Source organism: Scophthalmus maximus, chromosome 8, assembly GCF_022379125.1.
Source record: "Scophthalmus maximus strain ysfricsl-2021 chromosome 8, ASM2237912v1, whole genome shotgun sequence".
In the NCBI taxonomy this organism is placed as follows: Eukaryota; Metazoa; Chordata; class Actinopteri; order Pleuronectiformes; family Scophthalmidae; genus Scophthalmus; species Scophthalmus maximus.
Window position 1 is genome coordinate 8,110,001 of NC_061522.1, and position 13,505 is coordinate 8,123,505.

General features: G+C 43.6%; 2 protein-coding genes across 7 annotated transcripts in view; both read left to right on the top strand.

Moving 5' to 3' along the window:
- zgc:154142 (uncharacterized protein LOC555481 homolog) overlaps positions 1–11,666 on the top strand; it is a 17,757-nt gene extending 6,091 nt beyond the window's left edge. Inside the window, exons 7-25 of the mRNA XM_035638294.2 lie at positions 1–139; positions 926–1,141; positions 2,056–2,196; positions 3,053–3,298; positions 3,541–3,726; positions 4,882–4,991; positions 5,140–5,240; positions 5,665–5,942; positions 6,175–6,338; positions 6,469–6,652; positions 6,772–6,990; positions 7,937–8,071; positions 8,166–8,387; positions 8,531–8,713; positions 8,830–8,942; positions 9,023–9,117; positions 9,546–9,835; positions 10,149–10,309; positions 11,064–11,666. The exon at positions 1–139 is cut by the window's left edge and continues 80 nt beyond it. Coding sequence (XP_035494187.1) covers positions 1–139; positions 926–1,141; positions 2,056–2,196; positions 3,053–3,298; positions 3,541–3,726; positions 4,882–4,991; positions 5,140–5,240; positions 5,665–5,942; positions 6,175–6,338; positions 6,469–6,652; positions 6,772–6,990; positions 7,937–8,071; positions 8,166–8,387; positions 8,531–8,713; positions 8,830–8,942; positions 9,023–9,117; positions 9,546–9,835; positions 10,149–10,309; positions 11,064–11,258 — 3,378 coding nt within the window. The 3' untranslated portion in view covers positions 11,259–11,666. The remainder of the gene's footprint in view (positions 140–925; positions 1,142–2,055; positions 2,197–3,052; positions 3,299–3,540; positions 3,727–4,881; positions 4,992–5,139; positions 5,241–5,664; positions 5,943–6,174; positions 6,339–6,468; positions 6,653–6,771; positions 6,991–7,936; positions 8,072–8,165; positions 8,388–8,530; positions 8,714–8,829; positions 8,943–9,022; positions 9,118–9,545; positions 9,836–10,148; positions 10,310–11,063) is intronic.
- Positions 11,667–11,914: 248 nt separating this feature from the next.
- The window catches only part of fam13a (family with sequence similarity 13 member A), a 51,946-nt gene continuing 50,355 nt past the window's right edge, over positions 11,915–13,505 (top strand). For 4 of the 6 annotated variants that reach the window (XM_035638133.2, XM_035638138.2, XM_035638135.2 and 1 more), the window contains exon 1: positions 11,915–12,211. In XM_035638133.2, coding sequence (XP_035494026.2) covers positions 12,185–12,211 — 27 coding nt within the window. In that variant the 5' untranslated portion in view covers positions 11,915–12,184. The remainder of the gene's footprint in view (positions 12,212–13,505) is intronic. The other 2 variants (XM_035638137.2, XM_035638139.2) reach the window with 2 other exon arrangements.

The window sequence follows — 13,505 nt, forward strand, 5'->3', positions numbered from 1 at the left end:
AGTTTGACTTCAAAAGGATTCAGAGCTACTTACACGAAGTCCAGCCTTCCACCTGTTGTTGTTCCTTCCACAACAAAACCCCCACCCACAGCCACACCCAGACCCACCTCACGAACCACTCCATCTCCTACGTCTCCTGGTAAGTTTTCTCTCCAAACCTACATTTTCTCCCTCGTGTTCTTAAAGTAAACAGGTACTCCGGGATCTATTTTTACTCATATTTCCATTCCACAGTTTGGCTCAATTGCCATTCCCTGCATGCCTTCATTTAAAATATACAACCTCCGATATATTCATATGCCTCAGGAACACACCAGTGTCGATTGCTGCTGAACCAGCTGCAACAAGGAAAATAGGCCATTACATCCTCCATGTCTCCAGCTGACTTTGGAGAGTCAAACTGCCATCGACAATCGCTTGTTAGTTTCCGTCACTGTTGGGTAGAAACCTCGAATGTCCAAAACCATTACTTCTCAGGAAATTGAAAACAAACATTTTGAGTACTGAACACCACTATAATACTTTTCATCGGTATAAACCCACAGACAGACATAAGGGGTGACAAATGGCATTGATAATGAAAAAGAATGGTTATAGCCACATTTAAAAAAAAAATGATCACATAGTTTATTGGTTATTGGTTATTGCGTCCTGTGTATAGGTAAATTGATTTGAAAACTTTCATTTGAACTACTGAATTATTTTATTGCTGAAATGCTACATTAATTGCTTGTTGTTATTGTTTGGCCAGGCGTTGGGACCATGTGGGCAACTCACCTAGTGGGTCTCCCCCTAACTCTAACCCTTGTAACAAGGCAAGCTGGTCCAAAAGCTGGTCCTGGCATCCCTTCTTCAAAAAACAATTTTTGCACAATCAGTTGTGAATATGATAAACAATACTTTTCCCTCTCTTGTTATCGGGCAGGAGGTGGTGGTCCAGTAATCATCCACGGACGCAAAGGAGTGATCCAGTCGCTGGGTTTTCCGAATCCATATCCGGCTCATCAGAACAATTCTTGGAAGATTTCTGTGCCCAAAGGATTCCTGGTCAAACTGCAGATCACTGAACTGGCCATCACAGGCGAGACTGGGCAATGTAAAGAGGACAAAGTGATCATCTCAGATGACTACAGCATTCTAGGTGAGCCATAACCTTATTTTTAAATCTCTTCACACTAATTATATCTATTATTTTATACATCTTATTCAGATTTGTTCATTCAAGTTTTGAGACATTTTGTGTAATGGTGTACCTTTAACTATGTCTCCCAAATGTGTTGTATGATAATCTTAGAGAGTCATTGCTGCTCTACCGGTCATGTCACATACAGTATAGCTGAATATCCACCCCCTGCTGTAAAACGCTTGATTAGGATCTTCTCAGCAAAGTGCCCAACACGCTGTAATGACCTCTGCTTATTATTCACTTGAGTGGCTGCAGGGAAGCTGATACAGGTCTTATCTGCAGCTGAAGTTCTCAAGGACTAAAGGCCGAAAGGTGCAGACACACACTCTGTGTGAGCACACACAGACACAGTGGGGTGATGAGTGTTTTAGTGGTCTTACACACTTGCAAAAGAATCAATAACACAATCGTCCTTTTAAAAATAAAAAATAAAAAAAATAAAAAAATTAATCTATGAATTATAAAATACAACGCAGCCCTTATCAACACGTTCAGATGTATTGTCGCGATAAGCCTTGGTTGTTCTGGTACACTTAGCTGGAGTTACATTTTTAATTTTTTAGGCTCTAGTACATATATTTTTATTTCAAACAAATGACTACCTGTGATGGGAAAAGGCTGGAGTACTGCTGAACCCACTGAGAATCAACTCATTAGGCTGCAGATTTTATGAACCTATAAAAGCTTTCTGATTTTTGGGTTTACTGGTCCCATCAAGTCCCGGCAACCTAAACAACCACATCAGCTGTTCGTCCCAACCCTCTGCTACGACCTATAGGAGCATCTTTTCAATTAGCACCCCATACAGCAGCAGGAGAAACTTTGAAATATCACAAACTCTGTAATAACCCCCCCTCCCTCATTTTCAGGCACACACTGTGGCTACATCCTCCCCCCAGTGGTGGTCAGCGCCAGTGAGAAACTATCTGTCACCTTCCAATCCGACAGTCGCCTCACAGACCGAGGATTCTCTGCCAAGTGGGAGGCTGTGTATCCTGAGGATATCGCAGGTACTGAGGACTGACACACACACAGACAGGAACACACGCACACCGGAGGCACACGTTGCTGAAGACTGACCAGAAAACATCTCGCCCCTCTGTATTTATAAAAGCAGCAAAGTGGTTGCGTAAGCAGCGTGAACTCCGTCTGAGCACGGCTCAGAGTACAGTGTGAAGCATAAAAAGTAAGATAAAACTTTTTTTATCTGTTTCTTTATCGTGATTATCAGGCCAGAGAAAAGACTTGAGACCCTATACACAAAGAAGTACTTTACTAAGGAAGTGCAGCAGCAGGTACAAGTCCAGATTTTTACTTGAAAAGAATGCACAGAGATAATCAGTGCTAGAAGTTTTTTTTATTATAAGTTTTGATGTTATACGCATTCACAAACTTTCAGATAATCGAAACTATTGGATTCTCAAATTTACATGAAAAATGTAATAGTTTTTTTTTTTCAAATAATAGTTATAATGTGTTCATCTTAAATCGAATGAGGAATAATAATTAACATTTGATACAAACAATGAAACATCAATACTTTAGATGCAAATACCTGGAAACTAATTGAAGGTATATTGAGTAAATGTGATTAGTTAGTTTCCACCTTTGACCATGTCAAAAATAACAATTACAGTTGTTGTTTTTAAATAAATTAGCAAATAATTATCCACAGTAAGTAAGTTAACCTCACAGATTAAGTTCCTTTTTTTTTTGTTGGCATAAACTCATGTTTACATTTACATTTTTGTCATGATGAAATTGTACATTTACTCCTCAAGATGATCTCTTATCACAGTCAGATACTGTCCACACTTATCTATTCTGATCACGCAGCTTGTGGCCCACTCCCTCTTCCTGTTTCAGAAATCCAGGGCTGTGGCATTTCTTCCAGAGAGGAAACTGGTGTTATCAAGTCCCAGAACTGGCCCATGAACTACAAGGCGAACGCTGAGTGCATGTGGAACATCGCTTTGCGTCTGGGGAAAAAAATCACACTGACATTCACCCACTTTGACCTGGAAGCCAAAGACATCCTAACGTCCAAATGCTTTGATAATGTGAAGGTGTATGAAGTCAATGGTTTGACCAATGCGCTGATTCAAGAGCACGGTGAGTTGGTTTGTGGAATTTAAAAAACAGCAGCAGGTGATCCCGAAACCATTTGGGATTTTTTTTATGGTTGTCAGTTGCATCAAAATCAATAAATATAAATGGATGCAGTTGACCAATTTTAAGTTCCAAATATCGATCTACACTTTCCAAATGCTGACCACTGCCCCGGAGCAGAGAGTGACAGATGCTCTGTGTCACTTTATTTATCGTGAACAAATGATTCTTTCAATCCACTGTAGGTCCTTTTTGCGGGAATAAGCTGCCTGGCACCATTCGGACAAGAGGCAACAGGCTGCTGGTGCGTTTCCATTCAGACTTGATGACTGAGGCCAAAGGCTTCAGGGCCTACTGGACCACAGACCCCAGTCTGCCTGCTCCCACTGAGCCGCCTGCTCCGCCCAACCCCTGGGACAACTTCACCATAGGTGAAGTATCTGTGCCAGCCTGGTCCAGTCTTCTATTGTCTTACAAGTACATTGTAAACTGCACTGATCTTTGTTTTTCATGTTAACAATGGATCAACTGATGATGAGTCATTTGATAGGGGGGAATTATGATCCAATTCTCCAGATCTCTTTCTCCTCTTCTCGAGCATTGTTTCTGTTTCTCTGGCTCACAAGTCTGATCTCATCAACCACATCTCCAAACATAGCAAACTGCTGGGAATATTGAAGAGTTGTCTGTTGTTCCTTGAGTTGCACTCTGCAGCTGTGTTATAAAAGACTGTCTTCCTGTTAGCAGAGCAGTCCTGTCACCAACGACAACGGTGGCCAACATTTCTGTTTTAAATGGCTCCTCAGAAGCTGCACAGAAACCTGCCCTGTATTTATGTGATTCATGCATCCTCCCTTCCTTCCTCACCCTTTTCTTCACACTCCCCTCCCCCCACGTCCTCCTTGCTGCAACCAGAAGTGCACTAAGACAAAGTGATTTGGTGTGGTGGGAACACGACGTGGAGTGGCCTATTGCTTTGCCTCCCTTCCTCGTCACCTGATTCCCATTCTTCACCCTGAGATGAGTCCCAGGTGGCTCAGGCCGCTGCCACACCAATTGCTGAAATAGAGTTTTATAGATAGACTCTGCTGCCACTGACCAAAGGTCGCCTTTGTGTCGGGTGAAGGAACGGAAAAAGAGAGATAACGTAAGAAAATGTGGGACGGAAAGGTGACAGGGACAATACGACATCAACTCTTTGGATGACCATCAGAAATGTATATCTTCATGTGCACTGTGATGTCAAGGAGATTGAGTCCCATTCAGGACGCAGAAGGAGTTCTGTATTATATTTGCATGAAGATACACTGAAAACATCACTGCAGAAAAATAGATTAGTGACACTATAGCCACCGGTGTCATCCTGGCATGGTTGAAAAAATGATTAAAAAAAATAAATGAATGAGAGCACCAGAGCCAATGATTGAAAGCCACTTCCCTGCAGCATGAGGGCTTATCTGTTAGCTGCAGAAACGTTCCGTCATATTCTGGCTCTGTTTATACACACACACACACAAACCACAAACAAATTCATACATGATCAGACAACCAGGAGGCTTTTACAAAGGTTCCCTCTCATTTCCTAGACTGGCCCAGCGCATGTGGCAAACCAGCCATTCCTCCTGCTGTCACGTCACGCATTGTGAACGGAGAGAGAGCCCGGCCTCACTCCTGGCCCTGGCAAGTGTCCATGCAGGTGGGACTCTTCACTCACCAACACTTAAAACACGAGCGATATTATCATTTCTAAAACATCCTAATTCATCGACATCTAACCCTGCGAAAAACGGACACAATGATGAGCACTGGCTTTCCTCTCCTGCTCGTCTGTGTGTTTGTTTCAGGTGTGGCCTGCCAATCGTCCAGAACCCAGCTTCTCCCACATCTGCGGCGGAACACTTATCCACAAGAACTGGGTGCTCACAGCAGCCCACTGCTTCATAAAGTAAATGTTCTGTTTCACCACCTTCACAATCGTGCACGTAAAATGAAGTTCGGAAATGTTCAAAAAGGATGCTGCTTCAGTCATTCATATGAAGAAGAAAAAAAAAGGCCATGTACAGTAGCCGAGGTTTAAAATGCCCAGAAGCTCATTTGTGTAATCTCAGGAGGCAGCTGTTGGTGTCTGTGTTTTCACTTCAGATTTATTAAGCGCCATGCCAAGGCCCCACAGTGCCCCGAGGAGGAAGAGGTTCTGTTGCACTGTGGGGCCAGTTTTCAAGTAGGATGTGTACAAGGCCTGCACCTAGTGTGTGTGGAAGTGTTTATTTCTATAAAAAAATGTAATATCCTTGCAGCGTATTCACTGTGATGCACTGACGCTCACTGTGAGGTATCATCATTGATTCATCTGCTGATCCCCTGTCCAGCTACGCCGATGAGCTGCAGCGTTGGCAGATGTGCCTCGGCAAAAACAACCTGACCTACACGGAGCCGAGCGAGCGCTGCTTTAATGTGTCTGGTATCTACCGCCATGAGGGCTTCAGGTATCCCACGGTGCCCACAGTGGAGTTTGACATTGCCCTGGTCAGGCTGGACTGGGACGTGGTGCCCAGCGATCAGATCGCTTACGCTTGCCTTCCCTCAGAGGAAGAGGTCTTGCCTAAAGACAAGATGTGCTACGCCACCGGCTGGGGAGATGAGACGGGTGAGGTTTGGGTTTCATGGTCATTACCAGCCTGCACTTGCAGTTCATATTTGTATGTTCATACTCATAGGTTAAACGAGTCTCACCTTTTTATTAATTTTTTATGTTTAATTCAGTAAAATGATGCAATAATGCACCACCTCAGGAGACACGCACATGGTTTTACAGTTTGCACGACCTCTACTGGACTAAATCCCATCCTGTGTTAAGGCTCTTTTTGTGCATTTATCAGGTGATTCACTCAATGCTAAAGTTGCAGAGGTCCTTAACCAGGTCGCCTTACCTGTTGTGCCATATGACACATGCAAGCGGATGGACTACTGGTGGTTCCAGGTCAAGGACTCCATGATCTGCTGCGGTTATACCCTGCCTGATGAGCTCAAATCTGTCTGTCAGGTACAATACATAGGCCGAATAGATTGCAATGATTTCATACCGTTATATGATCTGATGTGATGAGCTTACGCAGAAGGTTAAAATAAAATGTAATAATAAAATGTAAATAAAATTTGACTTTGGTCTTCAGGGAGATTCAGGTGGTCCCCTGGTGTGCCAAGATACCGCTGGCGGCCCTTGGGAAGTTCATGGCATAACCAGTTTTGGCCCCATTGGATGCATTATGAACAAGAAGCCATCTGTGTTCACTCGCTCCTCTGCCTACCTCCCCTGGATCAAAAATGTCATCCGCAGAGACATCTATGATAAACACAGTATGTGTATATCCAGATGGTCTGAAATGACCCACTTTGCAAAACCTAAATATGGTACAAGTTAGAATATTTAAAAAAAATTGTTTTGCTGGTTTTCACCCTGTGTCCTCCTTTTGCAGCATCTGGCTGTGGAGGGGCAAAGGACTTGAATGGGACAGGTGGCACCGTGTCCTCTATGGGTTACCCTGGGAGCTACAGCAACAAAGCCCGTTGCCAGTGGAACATCCGGGTGCCTGACGGCAAAGTGGTCCACCTCCATTTCCACAACTTCTCCCTGGAGGAGAGTCAGATGTGCATGAATGACAAAGTCAGCCTCACCGACAGAATAGGACCTCTAGGTATGTGTATATCGGTCAATGTATCCTTTTTACTCTTCCGCTGTTCAAGAATTTTCAGAGTGGTTTCTTTGATATGATTATTTGAGAACGGTTACTGCAGTCTATTATTTGTGTGTGTGTGTACAGGAGATGAGTCACTTGACCTTTACTCACTAGGATAGGTGTTTTAAGTCTGGACAGTTATCTTCAGAGCCCCGCTCAAAAAACATGTCTGGATATCAAGAAACCAACAAGCATAAACTAGAAAAATACAGGACATGAGCAAAAATAGAAAAACATCTTTCATTGAATCCACAAAATACACATTTATATCTTCACATTCAATGCTTCAACTCAATATTTAAGGTCAAATAAATCAAAATGGTATCTTCTTGATCTCTCATCTAAGAGTGTGGAAAAAAATGCGCAATCAAAAAAAGACAGGGCCAACATTTTGATCATAAAAATATCTGTCCAAGTCATTATTTCAAACACAAACTGAACATGAATTAAGTTACAAATCTATATAAGAAGCCATTAATATAATGTGGATTATTAAAAAAACCATAAAACAGGCTGTGATGTCAGTTTCTACATGGATGAAGAAGGAAACCCAAGTCAGCCCTCTTTATCCTTGTATATCAATGAGAACATATTTAATATTTGTTTTCCCATTCTATTTTTTTATGTTGCCTTCACTTCATGAGAGTAGGCGTGTGTTTCCCTTTGTTTTTTTTATTGTGCAATAGACATATAAAACACGCCAACCAAGGATTTCCTGTCTAAGCCTCAAATGCCATGTACACATGAATACATGTCAAGCATGTTTAATATAAAAATGGGACAAAAGAAGCAATAAACAAGTAATTCAAATGTTCAGAGACTTTGACCATCATACGCAGCTCAGGACAGAGGTTGTCAGAAGAGTCAGACTAACACGAACATGTTCTCCGCTCCTTCTCCTCAGGCACATTCTGCAGCCATGTAACCCCAAAAGACCTGGTGAGCTATGGCAACACACTTCGCATCACCTTCTCCTCCAATGACAAGGTGGTGGACACAGGCTTCGCTGCCACCTGGAGGGCAGTGGACCACACACAGGGTAAGACAGGAGAAAGTGACAAGACACTGAGGGAACAGAATCTGGGGGGAAAATTAATGTCCTTTTCCTTTTTCTTATTCACACACGCGCACAGCTCCTTGTGGAGGAAGCTTCAGCAGTGCTCAGGGTGAAATCACCTCTCCCAACTGGCCCAGTGACTACCAAGCACAGACCGTGTGCACATGGCACATCACCATTCCTTCAGCAAAAAGTGTCCATGTAGCTTTCACTCACTTTGAGTTGCAGGCTGTAAACACATTTGGAAAATGTGTGGACTATGTGGAGATCTTAAATGGAGACAGCATGGCATCACTAGGTCTGTTATTGTACTGCAAATTCAGTTATGTCCATTTTGTTTTTTTCTGTATCTTCTGTACATGTCGGAATCGGTGTCATTGTCTTAGATGCCGTTGTCAGTTTGCTGAACGCTGATGAGGGAACTGTTTCTCTGTCACGCAGGAGAATTCTGCGGCTTTGCCCCTCCGTCCAACATCACCATCCCGAGCAACGTGGTCGTCATTCGGTTCCTCAGTAATGGAGCAAATCAACAGCAAGGTTTCCGTGGTTACTGGACCACTGATGCGAATGTTATCCCCACTTTACCTCCACCAACTTCAAACCCATGGGACAATATAACTATCAGTAAGTATAGACATAGCCCATCACTTCCTATGAAAGCAAGTACAGCAGGATCTGAAACTGGACCCACCATAGACTATACCATATAGATAACTGAATTGTACATTTTCTTTTGCCAGGTTGGCCAGAAAATTGTGGAAGCCCAGCCGTGAAACCCAAAACAGCGACCCAAAGGGTGGTTAATGGGAAAGAAGCGACCCCCCACTCCTGGCCCTGGCAAGTCTCCATGCAGGTATACTGTTCGACTCCTGTATGTCTGTGTGCCTCGATCACTTACCCTGACACTTGTAAAATTGTGCTTCTCTTCCCCAGGCTACGCCAATATCTCTTATACCGTACATGCACGGTTGTGGAGGCTCTCTGATTCATGAAGAGTGGATCCTTACGGCTGCTCACTGTTTCATGGTGTAAGATTTAACTGCAGAAAGAGACACCCAGTACATGCCACTTTAAAAGCCTGTCGTTCTTTAAAGCAGCTATAATCAATATTTTTTTATTGTAAAAGACTCAGGACATAGTAGAGGTTAAAAACAGAGCTTGGGTGAATACTGAGCTTGCATTTGTCAGGTGGCCAGAGACACAACTACAAATTAATTTTAACGTTGCTCTGTAACTACTGTATGTGTAAATAAGCAACTGTTCCTATTCAAAATATGATGTGGTGTTTACATTTTGTTTCTGCTGCCCCCATCTGACAAAAAGGAAAAACTGTAATGGGAGAATTAATAGCAGCTCTGTGAAACACTTGTTTTTCTGAATTTTGTCTTATTCATATTCATTCATATAAGAAATGAAATGAAATGAATCCTGATTTTCTCCTTCACCATCCGTCCAGGCCACTGACTAAACCCTCCTTCTGGCGCATGTGTCTCGGGAAGCACCACATGAACTCCTCCATGGATGTCCCCTCAGCGGAGGAGTGCTACAAGGTGGATAGTATCATCCGCCACAAGGGGTTTGTGTACGAGCAGGATCGCACTGACATCACCAATGACATCGCCCTGGTGCATTTGGCTGAGCGTGTCAACATGACGAAGGAGATCAGCCCCATCTGTCTGCCCAAACCTGGGGCTGTGATGCCTGCTGGAACACCCTGCTTTGTCACAGGATGGGGAGATGAGAAAGGTAGAAGTGATCACACGTTTCCTTCTCCTGTAAAGGAAGGAACTGTAGTTATAATGCAAATCAAGGAACCAGGGGTGGTTTTAGAAGTAGGTGCCGTCTGTTCTCCTAAAAACTGAATCTGTACTGTGCCAGTTTTGGTGCTACTGAGTCCAGTCTCCTCTCCTTTTTTCAGTTTTTTTCAGTTGTGTGTGTGTGTGTGTGTGTGTGTGTGTGTGTGTGTGTGTGTGTGTGTGATTGATTGCTAAAGATAAGGACGTAGAAAGCCGGTTCCCTCTTTAACAATGTAAACTTTTCTTTTTCACCTCCCTCTCAGGTAACGCGTGGCCCAAAGTGTCCGAGAAGCTTAATCAAGCTGCCCTTCCTATTGTTGACTTCCAAACCTGCAGTAAACCTGCTTACTGGTGGGACACCCTCAGGCCTTCCATGATCTGTGCTGGATTCGAGTCCCCAGATGAGCTCAAGTCAGCCTGCCAGGTGAGAGGACACATTCAGAAAAAAAAGAAAAAAGACGATGGTACTTGTTTACTGAAATTCCCACAATGCATTTCATTATATAAATGAGCTGGCCTCTAATGATTGGGTTGTCCATTATCTAACATCCTGCTGAAAACTGTTTTGTTAGTGACCGGTCAGCCTTGATTGCAAATGACTGCCCGGTTTGCAGACATAATTGGACAGAAGAACACGGGAACATGATTTGTTTGCCCTAATGAGCAACCACGCAAGCAAGCACACGGACACAGGGAAGATTAGAAAGTACCTCAGAAAAACCACTCAGGGCTGAGCTTCATAAAACTCAATGCTGACATTTGCCTTGTAGAAGAAGTTCCTCTTGAGTATTGAGATTTGATGATTCTCTGAAGCATTACAGACACAATTGTGATTCTCCTTTGCATGATGGAAAGGAGACCCAGGCATGGTTGTTGTTGTGTATCTTGCCCTATATGCAGTACAACCAGGTACAGTACAACCAGTACAACATCAATTGACTCTCATCAGACTACCTCACAACTTAAAACACACAACATCAATTCATTGATTACCAAATTCGAAAAAATGTACATCTCTTACAGTCTCAAAAGAAAATCTGCCAGGTGTTCGAAAAATATAGATTTTTACCAGGCGGAATAGGTGATTTATAGTGGCCGTCAATATCAAATGGGCGCCAGTGCCTCTTCTTGCCAGCGCAGTAAATCGTTGCTGCATTCCCTCCCCTGCTCTCCTGCAGGGTGACTCCGGGGGACCGTTCGCCTGCGCGGCCGCTGGAGCCAACACCACCTGGGAGGTTCACGGTATCGTCAGCTTCGGACCTCAGGGCTGCATCAGAGACAAGAAACCGTCTGTGTTCACCCGAGTCTCTGCCTTCAGCGACTGGATCAACGACAACATCAAGAAGTTTATATATGAAAGTGGCAAAGCCTAATACCTTGTAGTGCAGATTTTGAATTTGTTCCGCTCATACAGACCAAGTCAGTCTACCTCTTTACTCAGGGTTTAATCAGATCAACTGTTGTTTAATATTGTATTTCATTTTTTCCATATTTTTTCCAGTATACAAATTAACGAAAGAGTGCACAAAACATTTTAAGGCAATAAACAAAAATAGTCAATAGCAATTCTATTTCTTCTCTTGAGTTAGAGAGAAGCATTTGGCAAATGGTGCAATTGGTTTTGTGTAAAGCCACTTTCTTTTCTATACACCTCTTTTACTGTTCTCATAATTCGTAATCTTTAAAGGTCAATTATTATGATGGTTATATGACTCTTGAGGAACATGTATGTATAATTACAGTTATAAATTACAAACAATAAAGTGAAAACTGGCTTAAAAGTCTGCTTATATGGCCTTTTTCTTTGTGTTATCAAAGTGCTGCTACAGTCAAGCCAACCATTCAGTTCCCGGTGCCTCAAAGCTCCCTTCTCTGTTCCTCCCACATTTGCAGGCAGATGAATCCTGCAGGCACATATTTAAAGTTTTGGCTTTAACCACATGACCGGGCGACTCAGCCAATGGGAGAGCCCAGCTCAGATTTCAGGCTAGGAGGAGAGAGGGGAATAAAGAGGGAGGAAGAGAAAGAGACATGCACTAATCTGTGCTCATGGGTTGGAAAGCGCACAGTCTGCCGGTAGTGCCAGCACTTCTCTTCACTGTCCCCCAGCGAGGATTGTCTGTGTTGTGCTTTTGGACTATTCTGATGGCGTTTTTTAAGGTGAAAGGGATTCCCACTACTGGGGAAATTCCAAAAGTGTGTCCTGGCATAGAGTGAAGAGAAGAGGAGGAGGAGGAGGGAAGTCAGCAGCAGTTTTTCACCCCATCCTTGCCTCTGCAGGCGTCTGTTCTGCGGGAGAATGGGGGCAGGAGCTCTGACCATCTGTGTGAGTAAAAGCTACAATGCCTGAGTTGGCTCAGTGACTTTCAACCTGTGATTAAGGGCTAAGGAATGTATTTCAGAACTGTGCTGGTCTGTGTCAGTCTACACACTCTTTGGTGATGGTTTGGGTGTTGGATGTTCTGATAGACGCAGAATTGGCTTTTTAAACATGTCGTCTTCTTCTCCCCGCAGTAAAACGAACTTCTCCTCCTTACATTAGAGTAACCGATCTCAACAAACACATTTAAAGATCCTGCTATACTTTCTTTAAAAAAGAAAGCAGCTTTCCTGTCAGTCAGTGCAACATCTTTGTACAAATGTACTACTGTAGAGAAAAACCCCACTGTAAGCTTCTTGTAAGTTCCTTGACCGTACCTGTAATTTTTTCCAAGCAACAACCCAGCGCCTCAGTGAGGTCACTCTCCACGGCAGCTGGGACACTGTGCAGCTGTTGCTGTCGGTGCCTGTGGAGCTTTTGCTACCATTTGCTTCAATGGGCCACCCACAGAGGCAGGGAGGCTGGGGGTGAGGGAGGGCGTGGGGTGTGGACTGCTGGGAAAGGAAGGCACATGCTTGGGCTTGCCGTCCCCTTCGTGAGCAAGTTAAAAGACACAGGTTAGAGTTACTTCAAAAACTCTCTTTCACCAACTTAACACATACAAAATGTTAAGGAGAAGCATCTCTACCTGACACGTGAAAAAGGGGCTTCCGATGGAACACTTCTCAAGGGGAGCAGGCAGGCAGGCAGATTTTCAGCAGTCATTGGCCTCAGTGTAGTCCCTTGACAATAGGTTTCCTTCTCACTGTCAGAAGTTGTAGTGTGAAGACATTTTAGGTATGGGGGAGGGTGAAAGGGGATGGGGATTATTAGGCTAATCACAGCAGACTGTCCTGGTAAACAATGGAGGCAAATGGATACTGCAAGTGTGTGTATCCCTTTATTCTTGAATGCTTTAGTTCACACAGGCTCTTCTCACTGTGCTCTGCAGCTATTCGACCGTGAGCAAACACTAAACCTTTCACTGCTACGCAAATGTGGACACAGTTTGCATAAATTCTCTGCAAATTAGTTCTCCCAGATTTTATCTTTTGTTTTCTTCATTGCAATACACACACACACACACACACACACACACACACACACACACACACACACACACACACACACACACACACACACACACACACACACACACACACACACACACACTTCCAGTTTGCAAGTTGTTGCATCAACACCACAGGAGACTGAACCGAGAAAAAGAAATCCTTGACACTCAAGGCAGTCCTTGACTGCA